At 35.3% G+C, this 22,149-nt stretch overlaps 1 protein-coding gene across 1 annotated transcript in view; it reads right to left on the bottom strand.

Annotated features, from left to right (window-relative positions):
* Positions 1 to 22,149, bottom strand: part of CDS1 (CDP-diacylglycerol synthase 1) — a 51,353-nt gene that overhangs the window by 9,060 nt on the left and 20,144 nt on the right. The window contains exons 4-11 of the mRNA XM_019731301.3: positions 17,526 to 17,623; positions 14,735 to 14,874; positions 9,213 to 9,271; positions 7,320 to 7,402; positions 5,942 to 6,029; positions 3,973 to 4,041; positions 1,687 to 1,839; positions 92 to 211 (exon numbers count right to left, since the gene is read on the bottom strand). Of these exons, the coding sequence (XP_019586860.3) occupies positions 92 to 211; positions 1,687 to 1,839; positions 3,973 to 4,041; positions 5,942 to 6,029; positions 7,320 to 7,402; positions 9,213 to 9,271; positions 14,735 to 14,874; positions 17,526 to 17,623 (810 nt within the window). The remainder of the gene's footprint in view (positions 1 to 91; positions 212 to 1,686; positions 1,840 to 3,972; positions 4,042 to 5,941; positions 6,030 to 7,319; positions 7,403 to 9,212; positions 9,272 to 14,734; positions 14,875 to 17,525; positions 17,624 to 22,149) is intronic.

Here is a 22,149-nt window from a genome sequence, read left to right as displayed (position 1 = left end):
ATAGAGAAACAAATTCCAACTATATTCTCTAATTATATTACATTCTCTAATTATATTCTCTAATAATGTAACAAAGAATCTAAACACACACCTTGATTTTGAAAGCTCTTTTGAATCCACTGGCAAAAAAGCCTCCGAATGGGCCAATCAAAGATGCAAACGTTGAAAGAGCAATGCTGTGTATCTGGAAAGGATACAAGCTCACTGTTTCCTAAAAATGGGGAAAAAGAGGAGAGGGGTTGGGGCTAACTGCATTAAAATTGTATTTGAGCACGTCACTAAACTAAGAACCATGACAGAAGTAGTAAGTCAAAGCATATGCCACATTTTTGTTAATTTCACAAACTTTCAGCATCATGGGAGAAAAATATATTGTAAACTCTCATTACCATCCTCCACTTAGGCAACGCCCTCCAGGCCCTCTGCATGCATCGTGACAGCACCTGGCACACTAAAATCTTGCAGCTGACAGGCTACTTTCCAGTTCGTCCAGCAATTTCTACAACCCTTGAGTTGTAAGCTTACGAAGAATCATTTGAGTTAATTTCTGTATTTGTTTTTTACCAGTAGTACATTTTTGGTAATTATATATTTTAATTTTGTATCTTATTTAACGTCATATGACAAAGTGAGGGGAAAGTTGGTCTTTCTCTTAAAACTAAGTTAAATGCCATGGAAACACATGAAAATAAGTTGCTTTAAAAAAGAAATTACCAAAATGAGCATCAGCAAGACAATTATAAAAGATTTGCGGAAGAGATCATAAAAATTGAGATTATTTTGTAAATTTTTAGTTCTTGCTCCACTTGAAATAAACTGAAACTACGAATTGTAGACAGTGCATAATGGGTGTGGTTTAACAACCATCATTGAGAACACCAATCTTTGGACCTGTTTTTGAAGCAATGGCCTTGCCCCTAATCAAAGACTGGCAGTATCAAAAAGTTTTACAGCAGGTAACAGATGGCTTAGAGACTGGAAAAATTCTTTGAATCCATGAGAAATAATTTATTGGTTAACCTGCTTCTCAAAAATTATAGACTTCAGGTAAAACCAGAATATTTCATATACACACATGTACACACAATTATTTGATTCCCCATTTTAAGTAACCACCCATCAGTCCCCATGGCATACATCAGCAGGGTTCTAGCTGGACAGCATGTCAAAATCCTTTCTTGTGAGACCTCAAGGTTGCCTTTAAACGGAAGTCCTGTGCTTTTGGAAGGGAAACTGATTTTAGAAGCAGCAGCTCTCTGTACTAACAAAGTTCCCCTAAAAATCTAGGAATCTTTGAGCTGGTAAATTTTAATTAATTTTTAAATTGAGTCAATTCATGCCAGTTACATGTGAAATTCATTGTAACTCGTTCAATTTGAAGAAATCTAAGGAACATTGAAAAATGTTTTCAAAACAAATATAAGATAAATTACCATCAGTACTCAAACCATAAGGCAAGTAAACTAATACACAACTGGTTTATGATGATAATATTTATTTTATATTCAAGAAATGGAAATTACAAAGGGATAGAATATATTATGGATGCTAAGCAGGCAATGAAACCACTTCTATATCATAGAATTAAAAATTCTACAGAAATCAATTTCTTGTAAAAATCTTAATCCTACTTTTAAATGAAGCTTAATCTTTAGTATAGAGGATCCACCACCATTTTTATCTTACCCGTCTCAGCACTGCCTTTAGAAAGGGAGGAAGCGAATAACTCTGAAGCTGGAAAAGTTCTGAGGGCTCGCATTCTGTAAGGAAGGAGTTGACGTCACTTCGGTATTCCACCGGACAGACAAAGTACTGGTATTTGGATAACACATAGGCGGCCTGAAAAAGAAAGCAAGAGTTCATGGAACAGTCAATGAAAAATTGTGTGTGTGTGTGTGTGTGTGTGTGTGTGTCAGCAGAAAGGTGAGAGAGTGCCAAAATTTCTTTCCATTCATATTCTGCTATGTAGTCTCAAAGTTAGATAGATGGTCACAACTGATCCAATAAAAGACTTTGAAAAGCCACTGACAAACAAAAGGCTTTGGAAATCAATGAGATTATTATCTCTGTATAAGCACAATCAAAAGAGGGAAGAGGAAAGAGAGAAAAAGAAGCTGATTTGAACATTTAAATAAACATTATACAAGATTTTACTTTTTTAAAGTACACATAATTAATATTAGCAGAAGCAAACAATCATAAGGTATGGAAGAGTACAGGACTGAAAATCATTAAATAAAGTTTATATTAATATCATCAATTAATAAATAACGAGTGATCTAAAAATTTTTTTCCCCAAAGTATAGGTGAGAAGCACCACTGTTCTTAGACAACAGTTTATTCTCTTTTGCAGCCATTCACTCCATTATATTGCTCAAAAATGGTTAACAAAAGTACAAATGTAACAGTAGGAATGGATAGAAACTGATTTTGCTTCTAAATAACCAGTTTACTCAAAATCACTTATTAAAAAATATATAATTGCCCTCCTCATTATTTTGTCATAATTACATTCTTATAGGGTAGCTTTTTATTTTCCTCCAATGATAGTATTTTTTCTTATAGTATTTCTAAATTAGTCTTTAATAATACCAAATTCTTGTACTATCATTTAACTTGATAATGCTCGCATTCTCCCTTCTCTGTAAGTATAAGCATTGGACAGGACTGGATCCCTTTTTATTATTTTATTTATCAACTATTATCAATATTCTACAACATAAACACTGCATTACAATTTTATCAAATTCTGCTGGAATTTTCACTGAGCATGAACTAAACCTGTAAATTAAACAGAGAATTTATGATGGTTTTCCCATTCAGGAACCTGATATATTTTCGTTTATTTGTATATTGTTCCCTCGCAAAGTTCCACGTTGTTACTAGTTACTCCATTATTTGGCTATGGAATATATTCTAGAACTGTCAAGGACTGGACTCTTAAAAAATTAAACTTCCTAACAGTAATTTTGTTGTCTATTTATCTTATATCCAGACATTTTACTGTACCTTTGTTGATTCTCATAAGATACTTCTTGACAAAAATCTAAATTCCATAGCTGCAAACTAATTTTTTAAAACATTCACAAGATCCATTAGTCATGGCTAACAGTGAACATCAATTTTTTTACATTAAAGTTTATTAGGGTGACAATAGTGAAATTACATAGATTTCAGGTGCACAATTCTGTAATACATCGTCTATACATCACACTGTGTGCTCACCACCCAGAGTCAGTTCTCCTTCCATCACCATATATTTGACCCCCTTTACCCTCATCTACCACCCCCCACACCCCTTACCCTCTGGTAACCACTAAACTATTGTCTGTGTCTATGAGTTTCTGTTTCTTTATTTGTCTTGTTCCTTTGTTGCTTTCAGTTTTATATCCCACATATTAGTGAAGTCATATGGTTTTCGACTTTTTCTGTGTGACTCATTTCGCTTAGCATAATAATCTAACAAACTTTTCCTGCAAGTTGGGCTCACAGCAGTGAGCACCCGCTAAGCCAAGCAGCAGCATGTATTAAGGAGGCAGAGCTCTTCAACATTATTTGCATTCCCTGCTTTTACTCAAAGCACACAATTATTTGATTTTACACAATTATTTGATTTCAAAGCTACCACCTGTCCCAGCACCTGTGTCCCCCACAAGGCAGAACAGCTGTTAGAAGCTGCCAAAACATAACAGCCCAGGAGTGGGTCTCAGGCCTAGTTGTACATTAGAATCCACTGGGGGAGTTAACTGATGTGGGATAGGACTGGACGTAGATGCTGTGTGAGCTCCCCGGGGATTCTGATGTGAGGCCAGGATGGGAGCTCCTGGGATACAGAATAGATTCTGTTTAGTGGGTTTCAGTACATACATTATTAGCATTTTGTGATATTATTCTTTTAGGTTTAGGATCGACTGAGGAACTTGCTACCGCTTTTCAAAATGTAAGCAAAACAAAAATCCTAGTAAAACTCACAATGAATCCAAACACGACCGTGGAAAAGAAACCGCCAATGAATCCTTCCCAAGTCTTTTTAGGAGACAACTAGAAAAGGCCAAATAAAATTTAGAAGGGTTAGTGCTCTCACAAAACACAATACACATGCAAACTCTGCTCAGTGAATTTCCACAAGATCCTGTACACCTCTCCTTCCCTTTTTCCTATTGGAATGGCTTTGCAACCCTTTTTCCTTCATTCCATGGTCCAGATTTATTTGTGCAAATCTCTTTAGTAGTATCTAACACATATTAGGCCCTCAAACATTTGACATACAGCAAAAATAGAACGAGTACAACAGAACATGGACATTACAGCACACCAGATTTCCATATATTCCCAAAGGCCATACCTACAACAGACCTCTTTCTAAAATGGCAAAAGGGTCCATAGCCACAGATCCAGTATTTGCTCCACAAGTATTCATCTATCCTTCTCCCTTTGGTCACATCTATGTCTGTCTCCATGAAGAAATGAGAATGTTTAGAGCTAATGTTTCTCTATCAATGTGACATTCAGGCAGAGGAATCTGGAGGAAGGTCAGGAACTTGGTGATGCAGCGGCAGGAGGAAAAGATTTAGGGGTGGACTGTACTCACAGCCTGAGGACTGAGTAGCATAAGCACTGAGGTGTGGGGAGCTGGTCACCAGGAGATCCCTGATGGCTTCTGTCATGATCCTTTCGGCTAAACAACGGGACAGACACCAAATAAATACCTGAGGGAAGTCTCTGCAGTCAGAAACGAGTGATAGCTAAGCTACACGAACTCTTTATAGACCTCCTGTCTGTATGATGTTCATAAAGCTCAAAGCCAAGAGGGTTGGCAGAAGTGGTTACTTGACAGATCTGACAATTCTGCCATCGTGAAGGAACTGATATACAACCTCTCCTCAGACAGATGATTCAGTGTTATTGTCATGAAGTGGGAGTTGACTCCAATACAGAAGTGCCTGCTGAGTATTTTAAAGATAGCTTATCAAATTGGATTGATCCATAGCATATTGATTTAGAGGTGTACTTGTTTAATTACATCTGAGTATATTATACAACTAATCCAGCCTGATAAATTCACTAGAAATCTATATTCAAAATCAGACAGTGAGGCTTCTATAGCCGTAACAGCCTCTCTGAAGGCTTCTTAAGCCAAAAACTCAGCTGGCATAGAAACCTTGAATGCTTAATTACTTTCTCTTGTGCTCAAGCAGTTTTAGAAACTGTTAAAAAATATATAACTGGCTTGTATCCCTACAGCTCAGCCTGGTGCTATGTGCTGGAAGCCTATGTGGGAAAGAATTCATGGAAGGTTTTTTGAAGGACAAGATCGGTTGTCCCACAAAGAATTGGTTTGTTTCTTTCTTCCCAAAATGAGAAGTTATAACTTAATTGATTTCCTTCTTCGCCTCGATTTACCAAATCTAAGGCAAAAGAACATGGTCTGCTCATGTGTATTTTCCTTTTCCTTACCTTAACTTTTCCTTATACTTGCATTATCAGTATTTTATTGTAGGGCCTTACTTTTTTTTTTTTGAAATGAGTTTGGGTGTAAAAGTCTTACAAATGATATGAGACTATGAAAATGGTACAATGTACACTTTCAAAAAGTTTGGAAAAAGGGGGTAGATGAGATAGCTGAAGGGAGAACAGAGTCAAGGAAAGGGCTATTGGGGAGCAGAATAAAGAACTACACCATAGCTAAGGGAAGGAAAACAGCAGCAAGATGAAATGAGCCTTCATGAGAGAAGTATAACTAATGGAGCCAACAGAATATATTTGATGATGAACCCAGATGGCATCATTGGGAAATACGGCTCACTGCCCCTACATTCTGGCTGCTAAGTGCAGCCAAGGAAAATAAAAACGTGCAACAGCACCAAATTGTTGCAAATTTTCTCCAGTGGCTAATCTTTAAGGTTATGGTAGTGGATTGCTTGTGATATTTTTCCATTACCTTAATTAATGGAGTTCTCCCAAAAAAAAATCCAAAAAGGTAAGCAGTGATGTCATTGCAGATAACACTTGATATTGGGACAAGGAACCTTTAAAAACAAAAAAAGTCAGCAGAATAAAGTTCATACGATTAAGTAACAAATATTTACACAGATTATGAGTCATAATGAACCAATACAATAAACCTTTGAATTACACTGCAGCCTAGTCCAGACAAAACACTTGCCAAAACATTATTAGAAATATTAAATATCAACCAAAGTTGCCCATTTAGCAATTAAGCAGAGCAAAATTAATTAATAAACTAACATAAAAGGAGAAAATTGCTAAGAAAGATATTAAATTGTCAATTTAATTTTAATATTAAATAATTAATTTCTATAGCTGTGGACTTTCAAATTTCAGTTTTATGAGGAACAAGTAATAATTATACAAAGAATTTTTAAAACAGTTTCAAAATGAACATGAGTCATTTTTTTACATAGAGTATAATCTGATATATTTATACCAAGCTCTTCATATAAATTCTCTTTCAGGAAAAATTATCAATTTTAATTCTATCTTAGCCTATAGTTGCATTAAACCCTACTAATTGTACAGAACCTACTAATTTCAGTAACTTCCCCCCATCAATTACAAGTTTGTATATGGAAGACAATCTTAAAATGATTCTGTTTACACACACACATACACACACAGCTTGGTTTAAAAAAAAAAAAAGCTGTCAAGAAAATAATACATTTTTACAAAAATCAATCAACTGTAAAGGATTTAAATTAATGGGTTTAAAAAGAATGTGGGAAAATATGGTCAGATTTCTTAAAATCATTTTTCTCCACTCTACTTGTTAATATTAATTTTAATAATTTTAAAGTAATTTTTAACTTATTACAAATGTTTTCTTAATCTGCAAGTCACTGCTGTACAGCAACTAACTCCATACATCAAAATCTGGACACCTATTCCTTGATACGAGCAGACCAGAACCTACCCAATTTTCACCTAGAGAAAATGCGCTGCCAGCGCACTGTTTACAAGCAAACTTTCATGCCCTTTTTGCATTCCACATAAATAAAAAAACTATGCTTTGTAAAAAGTCACATTAAAATGGAGTAAAACCTAAAAAAGTAATGGTTTGGAGCTTTTATGAGGCTTTTCTACATTTTATTTGGAACTTAAATAAGGAAGTCTTCCAGTTGTTAACAAAGCGTTTGTCTTCAGGTGTCAAGTAGTACACAGAACTCAGGAAGGTATTTTAATGGAATAGAGCAACAACAAATAGTACATTTTAGTAGAAATCTGTAAGTTTTAGTCCAATGTGAAAGAGCTTTAAAAGTGCTATGACAGAAATACAAAGCAGCATAATACTGTTCCCTTACCATATCATGCCTTCAAACAGATTTTGGATGACAAGATGTGACTGAGTAACTGTTATCAGTAAAGTGACATGAGTCCATGCGAACTGTTAATAGCCCAACGATACAATAATTAGTGAACACAACTGAACAGTGCAGCCCAGAAAGCAACAGCAATTTTTAAACAGAAATTTTTAGCATGACTTTTGGTTACATTCTGTAAGATAAGGTCATAAAATAAATGCCATTAGCAAATTATATTCATTCCGGTGCCTACTGGACCTGTATAACCATGAGAACATTTAAAAAAGTAATCTTAATTTACACACAAATGGAATGCTAATAATACTGAGATAAATTTTAAAAACTTAAAAATAAACCATAATCTTGAATCATTAGATTAAAATGATAATGAGAAATTTATGGTGTGTTTATGGCACTTAGAGGGGGACATTTTACTCTGGCTGCATTCTGTAGTTATTAAAAATGCTCAACTCTATTTTCCTTTAAGAGTTCATGTTTCCCATCAAGAGTTATTTCTAATTTCAATCAAACCAGCAGGGATCAATTGTCCTTAAGCTCCATCTTTTCAGATTTGAAAGTCTCTTCACAGCGCTGATCAATGACAGTATTCAGTTTCCAATTTGTTTTCAAAGGCCTCTGTGTTTCCATTCCATCTAGCCTGCGAGAGGGCCACTTCAGCAACTTTCAGTATCATCAGAATGACTGTCATCATTTCGTATCATCAGAATGACAATGGGAAAAAAGCTAATGTTTCTATGTACTAGTATCATAATTTTAATTAAAATTTATAAAGTGACTTTTCAAAATTCTTAGGATTTTGATTTATCCATAATAACGTATTTTCTATTTCAGAAAATAATATACCAATTGGTGTTTTATTTTTATCTGCTTAAAGGATCCAGTTCTCTTTATCCTGGTTGCTTAAAAATGCATACATGATTTTTTTTTTTAATTTTTATTGGGGAATATTGGAGAACAGTGTGTTTCTCCAAGACCCATCAGCTCCAAGTCAAGTAGTTGTTTTCAGTCTAGTTGTGGAGGGTACAGCTCACTGGCCCATGTGGGAATCGAACCAGCAACATTGGTGTTATGAACACTGCACTCTAACCAACTGAGCTAACCGGCCACCCCCCATACATTTATCCTATTATTTGTAATTTGTCCTGATGGTTTCTAGATTTTTTTCACTGAGATTTTTCCCTCGATATCTCCAGAAGTTAGAAATGTAAGAAATAATACAATTTCTCAGCACTAACGCTTAGCAGGAAGTCTAATAGAAAAAAGCAAAGCATACAGAATAGGAAAATATATTCCAAATCTAAAACAAGCATTATAATACATGAATTCACAGATCTAAATACTATATTTTTCATTTTGATCTTATAAATAGCTGCCTTTTTAGAAAATAAGTGAAGTTCATCATATACAGTGATAAATTTCATAAAACACTGAATGCTGTTCAATGATAAACTGAATAAAATACCTTAGGCCAAAAAGAATTATGCAATGGTATGACTAACCATAGCTACCAAAAAAATAATATGCTCTGTTCCCTTTATGCTCAACTAAGAGCTAGTAAATCATAGTTATTTTCCATAGAGAGAAATATGGTAGATGCTTCCCAGACTTACTAACTGTTCAGGAAACTACTGAAATGCTTCAAATTTCTACAAATTTAGGGAATCCAAATAATTGATTTCAATTTTATAGCCTTTGAAAGTATTCAAAGAAAAAGTTTTTAGGAAACTTTGAAACCAGTTAAAATTTTAAAACCCTCAAAAATCTCTCACATTTAAGCAACAACCAGCAGATTAGACTGTATCTTTCCACTACAGAAAAAATAATTAAAAGGTAAAGATATATAAAGACTACAAAGTAATGGGTAGTACATACCATATAAAACTGCAGCCTATAATGTTTCTTCACCAAGCTCAGCACAAACATGCAGAAACCTGTTCAAGAACAAAAAACATATGCTTGTTGTGCAATTTGTTACAAAGTGTAAGCTTCACTAAGCTCAAATGAGCCAATTTTCTACACCATGTCTGGCATATTCTAGTCACTTACTGATATGCCATCTCTCCTACTCTTATATTAAGCATTTTAAGTAAAAGTTGCTTGAGGGAAACAATCTTATATGCTCCAAAATGCCTAGTATATTCCATGTCATAAATTCAATAAATATCCTCTGCATTAAGTGGATTAGTCCTTGCTAATATGTGGACATAGAAAAACAGATCTTGAATTGCAGTTGAATAAAATGTATTTGCTGTATCAATCCACCAAGTGTATGTATATAGAATGTTTCAATCTCTACATAATACAAAAATTAATAATTATTATGGCAGCTAACACCTGTTGAACACTTATTATGTTCCAGGCTCTTGTCTCAGCATTTCACAAGCATAACTCATTTAATCCTTCCAACATGCGTATGATGCAGGTACCTAGTATTATCTCCATATTACAGATAAAGAAAAATGCACAAAGGTCTTCATTAATTTACTGATTATCACAAGGCTAAAGAGCAGTTAAACCCTCAGATCCTATTGACCCTTAAGAGTCATGTGGTTCCATAAACCATTATCAGCAAAATTCAGGCCAAGAGTGACTTGAAATTTCTCAGAACCATATTATAATATAATATTCTTAATCATTTCAAGATCTACAGACAGCATTTGTATTTATGGTTACATCCTACAAATTTATTAGAATGAAATTTTACTAAATAAAAATTCTACCTAATTAAATGAAATCTAAAAATCATGTACTAAAATAATGGGAGGTAATATGAAGCACTTTTTGCCAAATATGTCCATAAAATTCTAGAGATAAATAATTTTCACCGAGGTAGATATTAGAAATGCATAAACCAAGTTCAATTTCAGATAAACAGCCACCCAGGCATTCTATTCTGCAACATCTTTAGAGACTGAGACAGAAAATGAATTGTCAGCTAACTTTTCCCGTATGAAATAAACACTTTGTACATCTAAATTATACTTACCAAGGCAATTCTACCCACTAGAGTAAGTAAGGTTTATACTACTTTGACCAGAGCAAAGAATCAAATAGCAACTGCCTTGAGCTATATTTTGATGGCTGATTTGAAATGTCAGTGTGAAGAATGGTGAGAGAGGAAGAGAATGCATACTGGCTCCCAGATCCCACCTCACCTCCTCCTGGTCACCTATAGAATAATCTGACTGGTTGAACTACAAAAGAAATATGGAAACATTTTCTAAGCAGAGGCACAACTATGTCACTTTCTTGAGAGACTGAAAGAAAGCAAGCGGGGAGGGGTTAAAACATGGAATTCAGCACTGAAATCACCAGTAGTTTAAAAGACCTCTTTAAAAGGATGGCTTTTAAGTTTTTCTCCTACAGCAGGTAGACTTATTTTCTGGCTCAAGTAATGTAATTCCTATGTTGTTTTATGCCATTGGTCTATGGTTAAGGGGGCGAATGTAGATTAGACTTGGTTCAGAGGTAAACAGGGTAACAGCAAAGCAGAGACAACACAGATGCCTCTGGAACCTCCCCTTAGATCCAAACGGACCCCACTGGGGCTCCCAGCACCACCTTGGGAACTTCTCAACATCATTAACTAGGAATTATCTCCTCACAAAAACTACTCCAACATGTATGGTTTTCTCTATCTTGACATATTATATACAATGGTATATAATACCATTCACTCTTAAGCATTTCTCCAAATGAAATTACCAGCAGAATCATTCAGTATTTTCATAATGGTAATTTTATCCAGGACAGTCTTGGCAACTCACTTTTACCTGATCCAATTTCACCAGTATATCAACCAATAACATGCAGCTTTTTAGGGTGCTCTAATCAAAGACAGAATTATTTGTCTCCTAGAGACATTAAGGTAATACCATTCTTCCAAATGGGGGGCGGGGGTTTAATGTGTTTTCCTAGCATATCTAAGGTTAAATATTATTTTTGAAGAAAAACAACCTGGGGACATGGTCGTGTAGTCCATCTAGCCCTGTTTTTGGTGGGTTAGACTGCATGTCCCAGGACCTGGTCCTTTTCCTGGCTAGCATGTGGCTCAATACACCCTTTCTTTTAGGACAAAAAAGGAAAAATAGTCTGAAAAATAACATACGTGAATTTACTTTTTCATTTGCAACCATAAAGTTGTATGTATGTTTTATGATTAAATGTGTAAAAACACGTGCGTATGATAGTTCAGTAAATCTATGGAAAGAGTAACTTTGTACATTTTGATCCATAGGTTTACTTTTTCCCTAAATACAAAGAGTATTTGTATAGTTATATTTCCAAATAAAATCATAGGCTTTATTACAGTACCGTAAATAAAAGTATTCATTTAAAATGCTTCCTAACATACAGTTCTTGATGATATGTTTAGTTACACTTAGTGATCACCATTTATGTACACAGCCCTGTGCCTGGTGCTGTCCCTACAGAGCTGTTCCCTCGTATCAAGGAGTTCTCAGATGGTTAGGGAGATCCAGTTCCCAGTGGACTAAAGACAGGTATATTCAAAAAGAGCAAAAAACAATGAGATTTCTACCCTGGTCAGGAAAAGTAAAGGAGGAAAAAGACAATGAGAAGTCCAAAGAATGGAATTTCAAAAAAAAAATGGACAATCAAAAAATATTTATTAAGTATTTAAGATGTATCAGACATGAGATATAAAAATTGAATGACACAGACATTCTTATTCAATGTCTATTCAATTTCAATTCATAATATAGTTGAGATAGAAAATATAAAGAAATAATAAAGTTGTTTTTAAGATTTACTATTCATGATTAACCAGTTCAATAAATGCATATAGTCTTTAATTCAAATAGCAGACATGAAGATGGACGCCGAATTAAATACTGGAGCTTAGTGACTCGTGCCTCAGTCTTTCATGTGACTAAATTTTTCATTACACTTACATAACTATTCAAAACTCCGAAACGTTTCAAACATCATGTTAAATAAATTCAGAAGTGCACAGCATTATGTATGCCCATATTCAGATACTAGACTAACCACATCTGAGTTGTTTAGGAAATTTTCAAGTGACTATGCATTGTAGAAATTTAGAAACTGTCACACAAACCAATGATTATATTAGCTAAAAATTTTCTATTAATCTGCATGGCGAGTTTAAGTTGTAGAACAATAGTAGCATGTGTATAATTTCTAATAGACTTAAATTCACAAATTACAAGTAGTTTTGGAGATACAGTCCTTTGTGAACAGTTATTTGTGACATTTTTCTAAAGATTTCATCAACATTCTTTGAGGTAAAAGATATTCAGGATGTTTGGGGGAAACCTTAATTATGCATTAATTTTAGCTATAATTTAATTTTATATGTCCATTGCTTTTCTTGAATTCAAAGTATTATATTCAAGTCACACCTTCTCCTTAAGGGTTTTTAAAAAGAAATAAAAAACGTTGGCCATGAATACTCGTAAATACAAGCAAAAAACCCAAAAATCACTAGTTGACTAAATAGATGGTAATGATATTAAGGGTCAAAAATCTTAAGCTTATTCACCCATCACTGCTAGACATCTCATCACATGAATACTGTGGTTTCTAAAGAGTCCCAAATCCAAAATCACCAAGATCTTTTAAAAAATATATCTAGACGTTAGAGAAAATGTCTGTCCTATTATTTTCAGCCTCACTGATTTTCTCTTTGCTATCAGTTAAATTCATTTTACAACACAATGATATGAATGTCAGAATGACTTCTGGGTCCTAGTCAATGAGTCATTTTGTATGTTAGTAAACAAGTCATTTAATCTCATGGGCCTTGGTGAGGGGTCAGACCGGGAGATACCTATGTTTTACTTTAATAAAATTCAATGTTAATGAAATAGCTTGGGCTATCTCTGCTTTTTAAATCTATACTTTCCAAGGTTAGAACTAAAATGTTGACAGAATTCCTGGAATATTGTTTAACAAAAAGAATTCCAAAGACTTTCACAGCACAACTTGAGAGACAGGTACAAATAGCTCAGCCTAGCATACTTTCTATTTCCTTACTCCTGTTTCAAAGTCTAACTGCATTTGCTAGAGTAAGCTCATCCATGCTGCTAACCACTTCAGCAATCACCAGTAAAGCCTCAAGACTCAGCAAACAGAACACTGATGCTGAGAAAAGAGCTCTAAGAAGCACTGTGTGTGAATGTGCTTGTTCTCAGCCTCTTGATTAGTCATCCAACAAATAAGTATCGGGAACCTAAATGCCAGACCCTGCACTAGGCACTGGGGATTAAAAAAACAAGAGACACACAAATTGGTGCTTATGGTCTAACTGGACCATACTTAGGCCACACGTAAAATAACAGATAGAGAATACTAATATAAATATACTAATATATTCATATATTATACCTATATATTATATATATTTATAATATATAGATATATAATATATTAAATATATTAAATATAATATATAAATACATAATATATTAAATATAAACATAGATATAAATATTAACATAAATATAAATCTATATTGGAAGTTTCGTCATTTAACCCAGTAGCTCCTAACTTAACTACAAGCTTGCATTTTAAAAGTATATCTGTAAGACTGTAATAATGTCAGCATCTGCGTGTGATATTATACAGCAGTTTTGCAAAATATTACACTGGTGGAAACTAGGGAAAGCCTATAAAGGATATTTCTATTACTCCTTAAAACTGCATGTAAAGACACAATGATCTCAACAAAAAGCACACTTAAAATGCCAATAATTTGAGATACAAAGCAATTTTTCATAGATTGCCATAAATAGCAGTTGGTTTCTAAGATCAGCCCTCAGTATTTTTATTTAATTTGGTAAACTTTTATGGAAAAGAAATCTATTAATTCTAATTTTATCCTAATTATCTGATTCTTAATCTAACATCATAAGAAACATTTGGTATAGCATACTATAAGCAAATATATGCAATATATATATATATACACATAAAGTGTGTGTGTGTGTGTGTGTGTGTGATGAATATATAATAAACCATGTTAGGAAAACTAAGTACCCTGATTAAATCTACATGAAAACTCTATTTCCTTGGGACAAATAAAGCAATATAAATGTGAAAGTTTCTTTGTAAATTTCACTTGGTTTTTAATTATCAATCCATATATTTAAAAGTTTCTTTACTACAATTTGCAAAGAAAACTGTCATGTATAGAGTGACTATTAAGCAAGTACTTTTTTAAACCACCATTAGGTAGTGATTGCTGTTTAAGAACCTAATGAAAAAAATATAATAGCTTTCTACATGGGACAATTAAGAAAAGCTGGATTAAAATGTAACAAAGGATGTTATGAATTTAAATAACATAAACAAAGATAAACATGTAAAATATATTAGCTACATATCAATATAGAATATTTCTGCTAACTTACCCGCCAGATAGAGGGCAAATGATATAAATCTGTGGTAGCGAATGAGGAACTGAAGTTGCTCTTCTCTTTGAACAAATGTAGCAAAGTAATCAGCTAAAGTCTCTCCATAGAAAAAGTAGTTTACACACAGTAGAAAGTACCTGTAATTTAAAAACAATTAGCTTTTTTATATTTGAAGCTTTTTCCCCCTTCAACTGCCACAAAACTATTCTCTCTACATTATGATAGTGACACAAAGATCAAAACCAAGTTCAGAAGACCAGCTCTGGATATATTCCATCAAAATGCCTTTTTTCCTGTCTTAGATTTAATTTCAAACTTATCTGTCAACAAAATACTGAATTTAGTTCATACCTTTATTTACTACACACACACACACGGTATTAAGTTTAAAATGAAAATTCACTCCCAACTACTCACAGCTCTAATGCTTTTTAATATAATAGTAGAGATCCTAAGCCAAATTCCCACCTGCCTGGCACATATTGGAATCTTTCTCCCTCTCCTCAATGCTCCAGACGGACTCCGACTGAGCAGTGACTTTTAAGGGGTAGCAGCGGGGGCTAGCAGGTAGCTGCAGGTAAAAATCTCTTCAAGAAACTTAAAAACTATATAGATCAAACTTTAAACTATACTGTAGTTCAAAGTTTGAGGGATTTAGTCTGGTTGGTCACAGTTGACTAGTTTTATCCTCATTACTACTTGACTTCTTGAGGTTGTCCATCTCAAGATGGACAATCTTTTTGTCCATTTTGTTTCTTCAGTTACCCTAGGAAAATAACTGTATGTGCAAGTTTGCTTGTATATAATGGAGGTGCCAAAAAAATGTATACATACGATTTGTATTCATCTTTTATTATCGGTATATATTGAATATTACAACTTTAATAGTTTTTTCCTTTCTTAAAATGTGTATCCATTTTTGGACACCCTCTGTATGTATTTTTAACCATACACCCTAGTATATTTGCCCAAGGATAAAGGTACTATCAGAACAAATGGCTAAAACACCTTTACCCAATCACCCAGGGGTTTGGGCATGGTATTTTCCTTCTCTCGGCTGTGCCAGCTCTCCCAGTTCTGGTATATATATCGTTTCCCCCAGGGAGAGGGAGAACCCATGAGATCTTGCTGCTTGTGTGAGCCAGGGGAAAAAGCTGAGATACAGTCCCTTCGAGTTCCTCTGCACCTCATCCTTTGAAGGGCAGAGTCCTAGGTGGCCAGGAGAGCAGAAAGAGAGGGAAGGGGTGGCTTCCCTCTGGTTCTCATGAATGGATCTAGACCCCACTGTTCTCAAAGTAATGAGCAAGTATTCTCAATTCTATCCGCTGTGTTACCATTTTTCTATTCCCCTACAGTAGAAACTTTGACCCTACCCCACCCAATCCAACTTTCTGCCCACTCCCCTAATAAACACCTTTTGCTCAGGTGGGCCAGGAATAGCTCCTGGTCTGTAGCACATGCATCCTCATTCCCACACCTGGAACCTGGTGCCTGCAGCTTCCCCAGCCCGGAACTGGTCTCCAGCCAAAGCTTGTCTTAATTTCAAGTGACAGTGTCTCTCTCACCTTATCCATGAAGTTTTCTACAATCACTGGAGCCCATCCTGACCTACCCCTTTTTTCTACATTTAGAATCAATCCTGCACGGTTTAGCATTTAATTATTCTCCAACTACTTAATCTACCTAATATTTCCCGTACAGATTTTACCATTCAAAGAAAATTGCTAGAAGGAAAAATCAGCTATGACCTAAATCAAGAAACTATTTTTTTTACTATTCTGAACCCAAAAGTTGATACATTTGTTTCAATAAGACACTGGCCCCTCTGACTGATACTAGTCAAACAACTATATTGAAAGGCATGGCCAGTTAGGTTATTTATGAACTATCGAATTATGTTTCCTGGTCAAGGTCTTGACAACCAAGAATTACATCTGGAAAGTTTTAATAAGAAAACTTTAAATCTTAAGATCATTTGGTAATTTTTTTTTTTTTTTTTTACTAATTTTTCCATGATTTGTGCACACAGAATATTTCATGGGCTGGTTAACTGCCAGTGCTATTTACAACGGTGCCTTACACACTGTCCCCAACCAAAAGTCCTCTTCTTCCCCTACCTTCATGCTGCATGTCATGGGGCCCAGGGCCTGGAGAGGAGACCAAACATGAACAGCAAAGGTGGGGTCATCCCTCCTTACTCCTCCCCAACCCCACCTATGGGGGCTAAACAAAGGGCGGGCCAGATTGCAGGGGTGGGGATGGGAGACAGACATTCAGTGTGGGCTTTCCCCTCCTGAATGAACCACTGATCACTAAAAACAAAAACAACAACAACAAAAAACCCACAACTATTTTCATATCTCATCTTTCAATTTTTGTAGAGATTTTTATGTGTGGTCTCATGTCAACTAAGGGGAAATAAAGCACAAGATTACACATATTTGTAACATTTTACAAAAATGAAATGTTTTGCTAAAATTGTAATTATAAAGGATATTAAAAGTGTCCAATATTGAGGGTTTTTTTTAAAAAGTATAAGAATGGTGTATATATTCAACATAAATGAGATACCTCTATAAAGAGTGAAAGAGGAGATAAGAAAATAGTTGTATTGGGAGACTAAAGGTGATTTTCTTCTTTTCAAAATTCAATTGCATTCTTTTTATTTATCTTCCTCTAAAATCAATCTATAAGGTAAACTATGTGGATAATGACTGATCAGAATGCCTCCCTTACAAACTTTAGAAATAACTCATATTTTCATATCTGAAAGTTTTAATTTACTTACCAGCTTAGGGTTCTAAACCATGGCAGGTCATAAGAACGATAGACCCTATAACCTATAGTGATAATTTCATGGAAGCATTTCACTTGGATGCCTAGAACCTGAAACCAAGAGAAAACATTGACATACATTTCTCAATATTACATTTGTGCTTCATCATTTAATAAGTAGCTTGCTGTCATATGTATTTTTAAGATCTCTAGCCTACCCATTTTAATTATTCTAAATGTCAGTAGCAAAAATTCAATATTCAATGTCTCTAAAATCAAGTGATATCCCAAAGGGGTAAGCAAAACAATGTTTTATTGAGAAGACCTTCCCGGGGTAGGAGGTGGCATTGTAGTTCAAAGCTTGAGATATAGTCTGGTTGGTCACAGTTGACTAGCTTTATCCTCATTACTACTTGACTTCTTAGTAGTAACCTCAAGATAGACAATCTTTTTGTCCATTTTGTTTCTTCAGTTACCCTAGGAAAATAATTGTGTGTGAAAGTTTGCTTGTATATAATGGAGGTGCAAAAAAAATGTATACACATGACTTGTATTCATCTTTTACTATTGGCAATATATCGAGTATTACAATTTTAATAGTTTTTTCCTTTCTTAAAATGTGTATCCATTTTTTGGGCACCTTCTGTATTTATTTTTAACCATACACCCTAGTCTATTTGCCAAGGATAAAGTAGAACAAATGGCTAAAACTCCTTTACCCCGTCACGCAGGGGTTTGGGCACGGTATTTTCCTTCTCTCGGCGGTGCCAGCTCTCCCACATCTCTAATCAATCCCAGCAGTGCTACTTTGGCAAGCTATAAGCAGCCGTCTCCATTTGCAGCCACTTTGGCCAGTCAATCGCATCTATGCAGTTCTGTTTGCACAGTGCGTTATATACACACTTAGTAAATGGGTTTATATTTATGAATCCCTTTTTGGTGGTACATATAGTAGTCCTTCAAACTACTGTATCCGCCAACCTGGGTACAGATAATTCTTGGGGATATAGCATCATACCCAGCACTTGGCTTAAGTCAATTCCAAGACTCAAAGAGCAAATGGCAAGTTGAACACTTATTACCCTGAACTAAGAGATTAAAATCTTTATTAATATAGCAGACTAACTTTTTCAACCCCTAAGAGTATACCAGAGCACTTTTTGTACAGCCCTGGAGCTAAGACTGAGTTTTCTATTTTTTAAGAGAGAAAATACAGAAATCGAAGATTATGTGACAGAGACACATAAAGCCTAAAATATTCCTATCTGGTCACCTACAGAACAAGCTTACCAAACTGCCCAAGGACATACTTTGGGATTTCTTTTACAAGCTCCACAAATAAGCTTTCCCAACCTACTGCTCAGGATATTCTTAAGCTGTTCTCCCCCACTACACTATTCCATGTCCAATCACATATGTAATGTGTCCCTTCAGCCACATGGTAAGAAATTACTATGCCAAACTACTATAAGTAGTTCTTTCAAGAAAAAGTCATAAATGTATCATAAAGAGAAGAGGAAATTTAAATATTATCCTTCAAATAACCTTGGTACATAATATTGAAAGTTATTTTTAAACAGATATAATCAAATAATGGGGACAATGCTAGATGTTAAAATAAAATGGCAAAGCCATGCTATTTATGGAACCAAGGGCCTCAGCGCTGCTGAAATACTGAAGGGGGGGGGGGGTCGGGGGTGAGGCGTAGAGAGAGATAAGCCTGGTCACAGAATCATAGAAAACAGCCCAAAAGACTGCACAGGAGTTTGTGCTGATCATGAAGGGACGTGATGCGACGTGAGTATCTAGGTATGACAGAGGTAGAAAGAATTGACCGGAGAGCCAGCAAAAGTAGGGACAGTCCGGCAGTCAAAATACCACTGCCCAGATGAGTGTGGATGAACATCTAACTGCGACAGTGGCAGACGGTGGAGTACAAGGAATAAGAGACATTGAGGAGGAGAACTCACTGGATTTGGTGGTTGAGGAAACTGGGGGGAGGGAGGGCAAAGGAGAGAGGGGAACACAGTAACATTAGGGAAGCCTCAGGAAATAGATCTGTACAGAACAGCCAGGGATGGAATAGAAATTCAGATGTGAATATGTTGAGTCTAAACCATGTACCTACGGGTTATCCAAATGAAACTGCCTAATTTCACGTTGGGAATCTATTAAAATAATCCTGCATATGAAAAACGTTTACATTTTAGTATGTTTAGGATAGTGTTATTCACAGTAATGAAAAACCAGAACATAACCTGAATGTCTAAAAATAACACAATGATTTAAATAACTTGGGATGCACTCCATTCCATTGAGTAGATGAATGTATTAAACCTCACGGTTGTAAAGATTGTGGAGCAACACAAAACATTCAATAAGATACTTAGTTTACAGAACAGGATACAAAATTTTAGTCAATTATGATTACAATCATGGTTTTTAAAACATGAAAGAAAAAAGGATGAAAGGAAACATATCAAATGGTAGTATAAATTGGGTTTTGGTAATTGATAACTGGTTAGGGGTGATTTTTTTTTTAATTATCTATTTTCCAAAGTATTTGTAATATACTGTTATAACTCTCGTGATGGGGAAAAAATTAAAACACTATTTAAAAGTAAATTATATAATGTATATTAAAACAATTATTATAAGAGTTTCCAAGAAAGTTGGGGGGTGGAAGGGGGCCCCCTACAATATCTTTTATATGTTCACATCTGCCTTTAAATCAAAATATGCTTTAGTAACTCCATCATTTAGAAAAATATGATCTCAAGCTGTGAATACAACAATTAAAGAACTATAAATAGAAGGCTGAAGGAAAAGTTCATTTTAAGGAACATGAGTCCCATCTTAAAATAGTAGCTATCATTTCCTAGAATAGTAGCTATCATTTTAATAAAACTCTCTTGAATGAGTCATTTTTAAGTGCTAATATTATAAGGCAAATGCAAGCTAGACACAATGTATATGACTCATAATATAAATGACCTAGTTAGGGATATAAATGTAATTAAGATTTAAAACATAAAAATACTATCAATTGAATACCAACAGTGTGCTTATGTGTATATCCATCCATACTCCCTTAACATAAATATCATAAATATAGCATGTGGCTTAAGTCAATTCCAAGACTTAAAGAGCAAATGGCAAGTTGAACACTTATTACCATGAACTAAGAGATTAAAATCTTTATGAATGTAGCAGACTATACATGTGTGTGCATGCATATGCAATAAACCTAAATAAGAGCAGTAACTGTTCAAACCTACTTTAACTAGATCTTTAATTTTCTTATATTCTTCTCTGATTAAGCTAACCAAAGAAATAACAGAATGCCATTGTTGTAATAAAATGTTATCTTCCTTTCATCGCAGAAAAAATAAACAATGAAGCCCAAATACTTTAGGTATGCTTAAGATTCTGTCTTTAAAAAATCAGAATCCAAATACACAAGGATGTCTTTAAAGGAGTTTTGAATTTTGCCATAAAAGAATAGTTAAAAATTAGTCTCTATCTACAAATTCTGGCCCTAGTTACCACACCAACCAGTCTAGTTTGGAGACAATGTCACTTATTCACAGGGAGACCATCAAACTAGCCTGAGTCAGTGTATCAAGGTGACTGGTGCTTTGCGATCGATGTCTTAGATAAAAATTATCTTCTAAAGAGGAATCACAATTTAAATGATCCTCAGTATTTTCAATGTCTCTTCAGTGCTTTACAAATAAATCCTAACCTTCTTCACGCAGTATTGCAAGGCCCTCCTGGATCTGATCCCTAATGATTTTTCCAGTTCAAAGGCGCAGTACTCCAGGTAAAGGGCATCACCCGCCTTTTCCTGACACACCCAGCCATTCAGACCCGGTCACAGCAGGCACTCACTCCACCCTGATAGGTCCTCAGGGTCCACTCAGAAGTCCCTTCCACAATGCCTTACCGAGCTATCTGCCGTCATCCAACCCCTTCTTCCCAGGCTCACCCACTCATCACACAGCACTGGAAGTGCTCTGCACACATTCACTCCTTAAATGCCCACGTCCCGAGGCCAGCGTGGGTCACTGGCCCTCACAGCCCTGGCTGGGTTCACAGTGAGAAGACTGGGAGCTGGGGCCCCTCACGCCAAGTCACAGGGGGCAATGCTCCCCCTGCCGACCTGGCTTTCAGACTCAGCGTCTTCTACCCTCACATTCAATCAGTCCTATCCATTATCCATTTTTCTTTTTGAGAAAAAGCTCTTCAAGATGTCAGCCAAGTAACAGAACAGAAAAAGTAATCTCTAATTCATTTCTGTGACCCTCATATCCCCAAGGAAGTGCAAAATGAATGAGGACGAGGAGAAAAGTGAAAAGTGAAGGGCTTCATGGTGCTTAGAAGAGCTACTTTAAGTGGTTTCAGGAGTTGCAGTTTTTTTCCAATCGTGTCTAATTTCAATTCAAAACGTATTCTTTTATAGAATAAAAGAAAAACTGTATCATATTGCCTATAGCTCAGCACGCAGAATAGGACTGAACGTGAAGGGAGGGAGACAAGTGACACAGGTAAAGAGACTTCTAAGTGGGCAAGAGCAGCCAGGGGACAGGGAGCTGAGTACATAAGAAGAGGCTACATTAATCGAGATGGGATGAAGA

This window comes from Rhinolophus sinicus, chromosome 1 (assembly GCF_057876585.1).
Source record: "Rhinolophus sinicus isolate RSI-liver-muscle chromosome 1, RSI-T2T, whole genome shotgun sequence".
NCBI lineage: Eukaryota > Metazoa > Chordata > Mammalia > Chiroptera > Rhinolophidae > Rhinolophus > Rhinolophus sinicus.
This window is presented reverse-complemented; position numbering and strand designations above follow the sequence as displayed.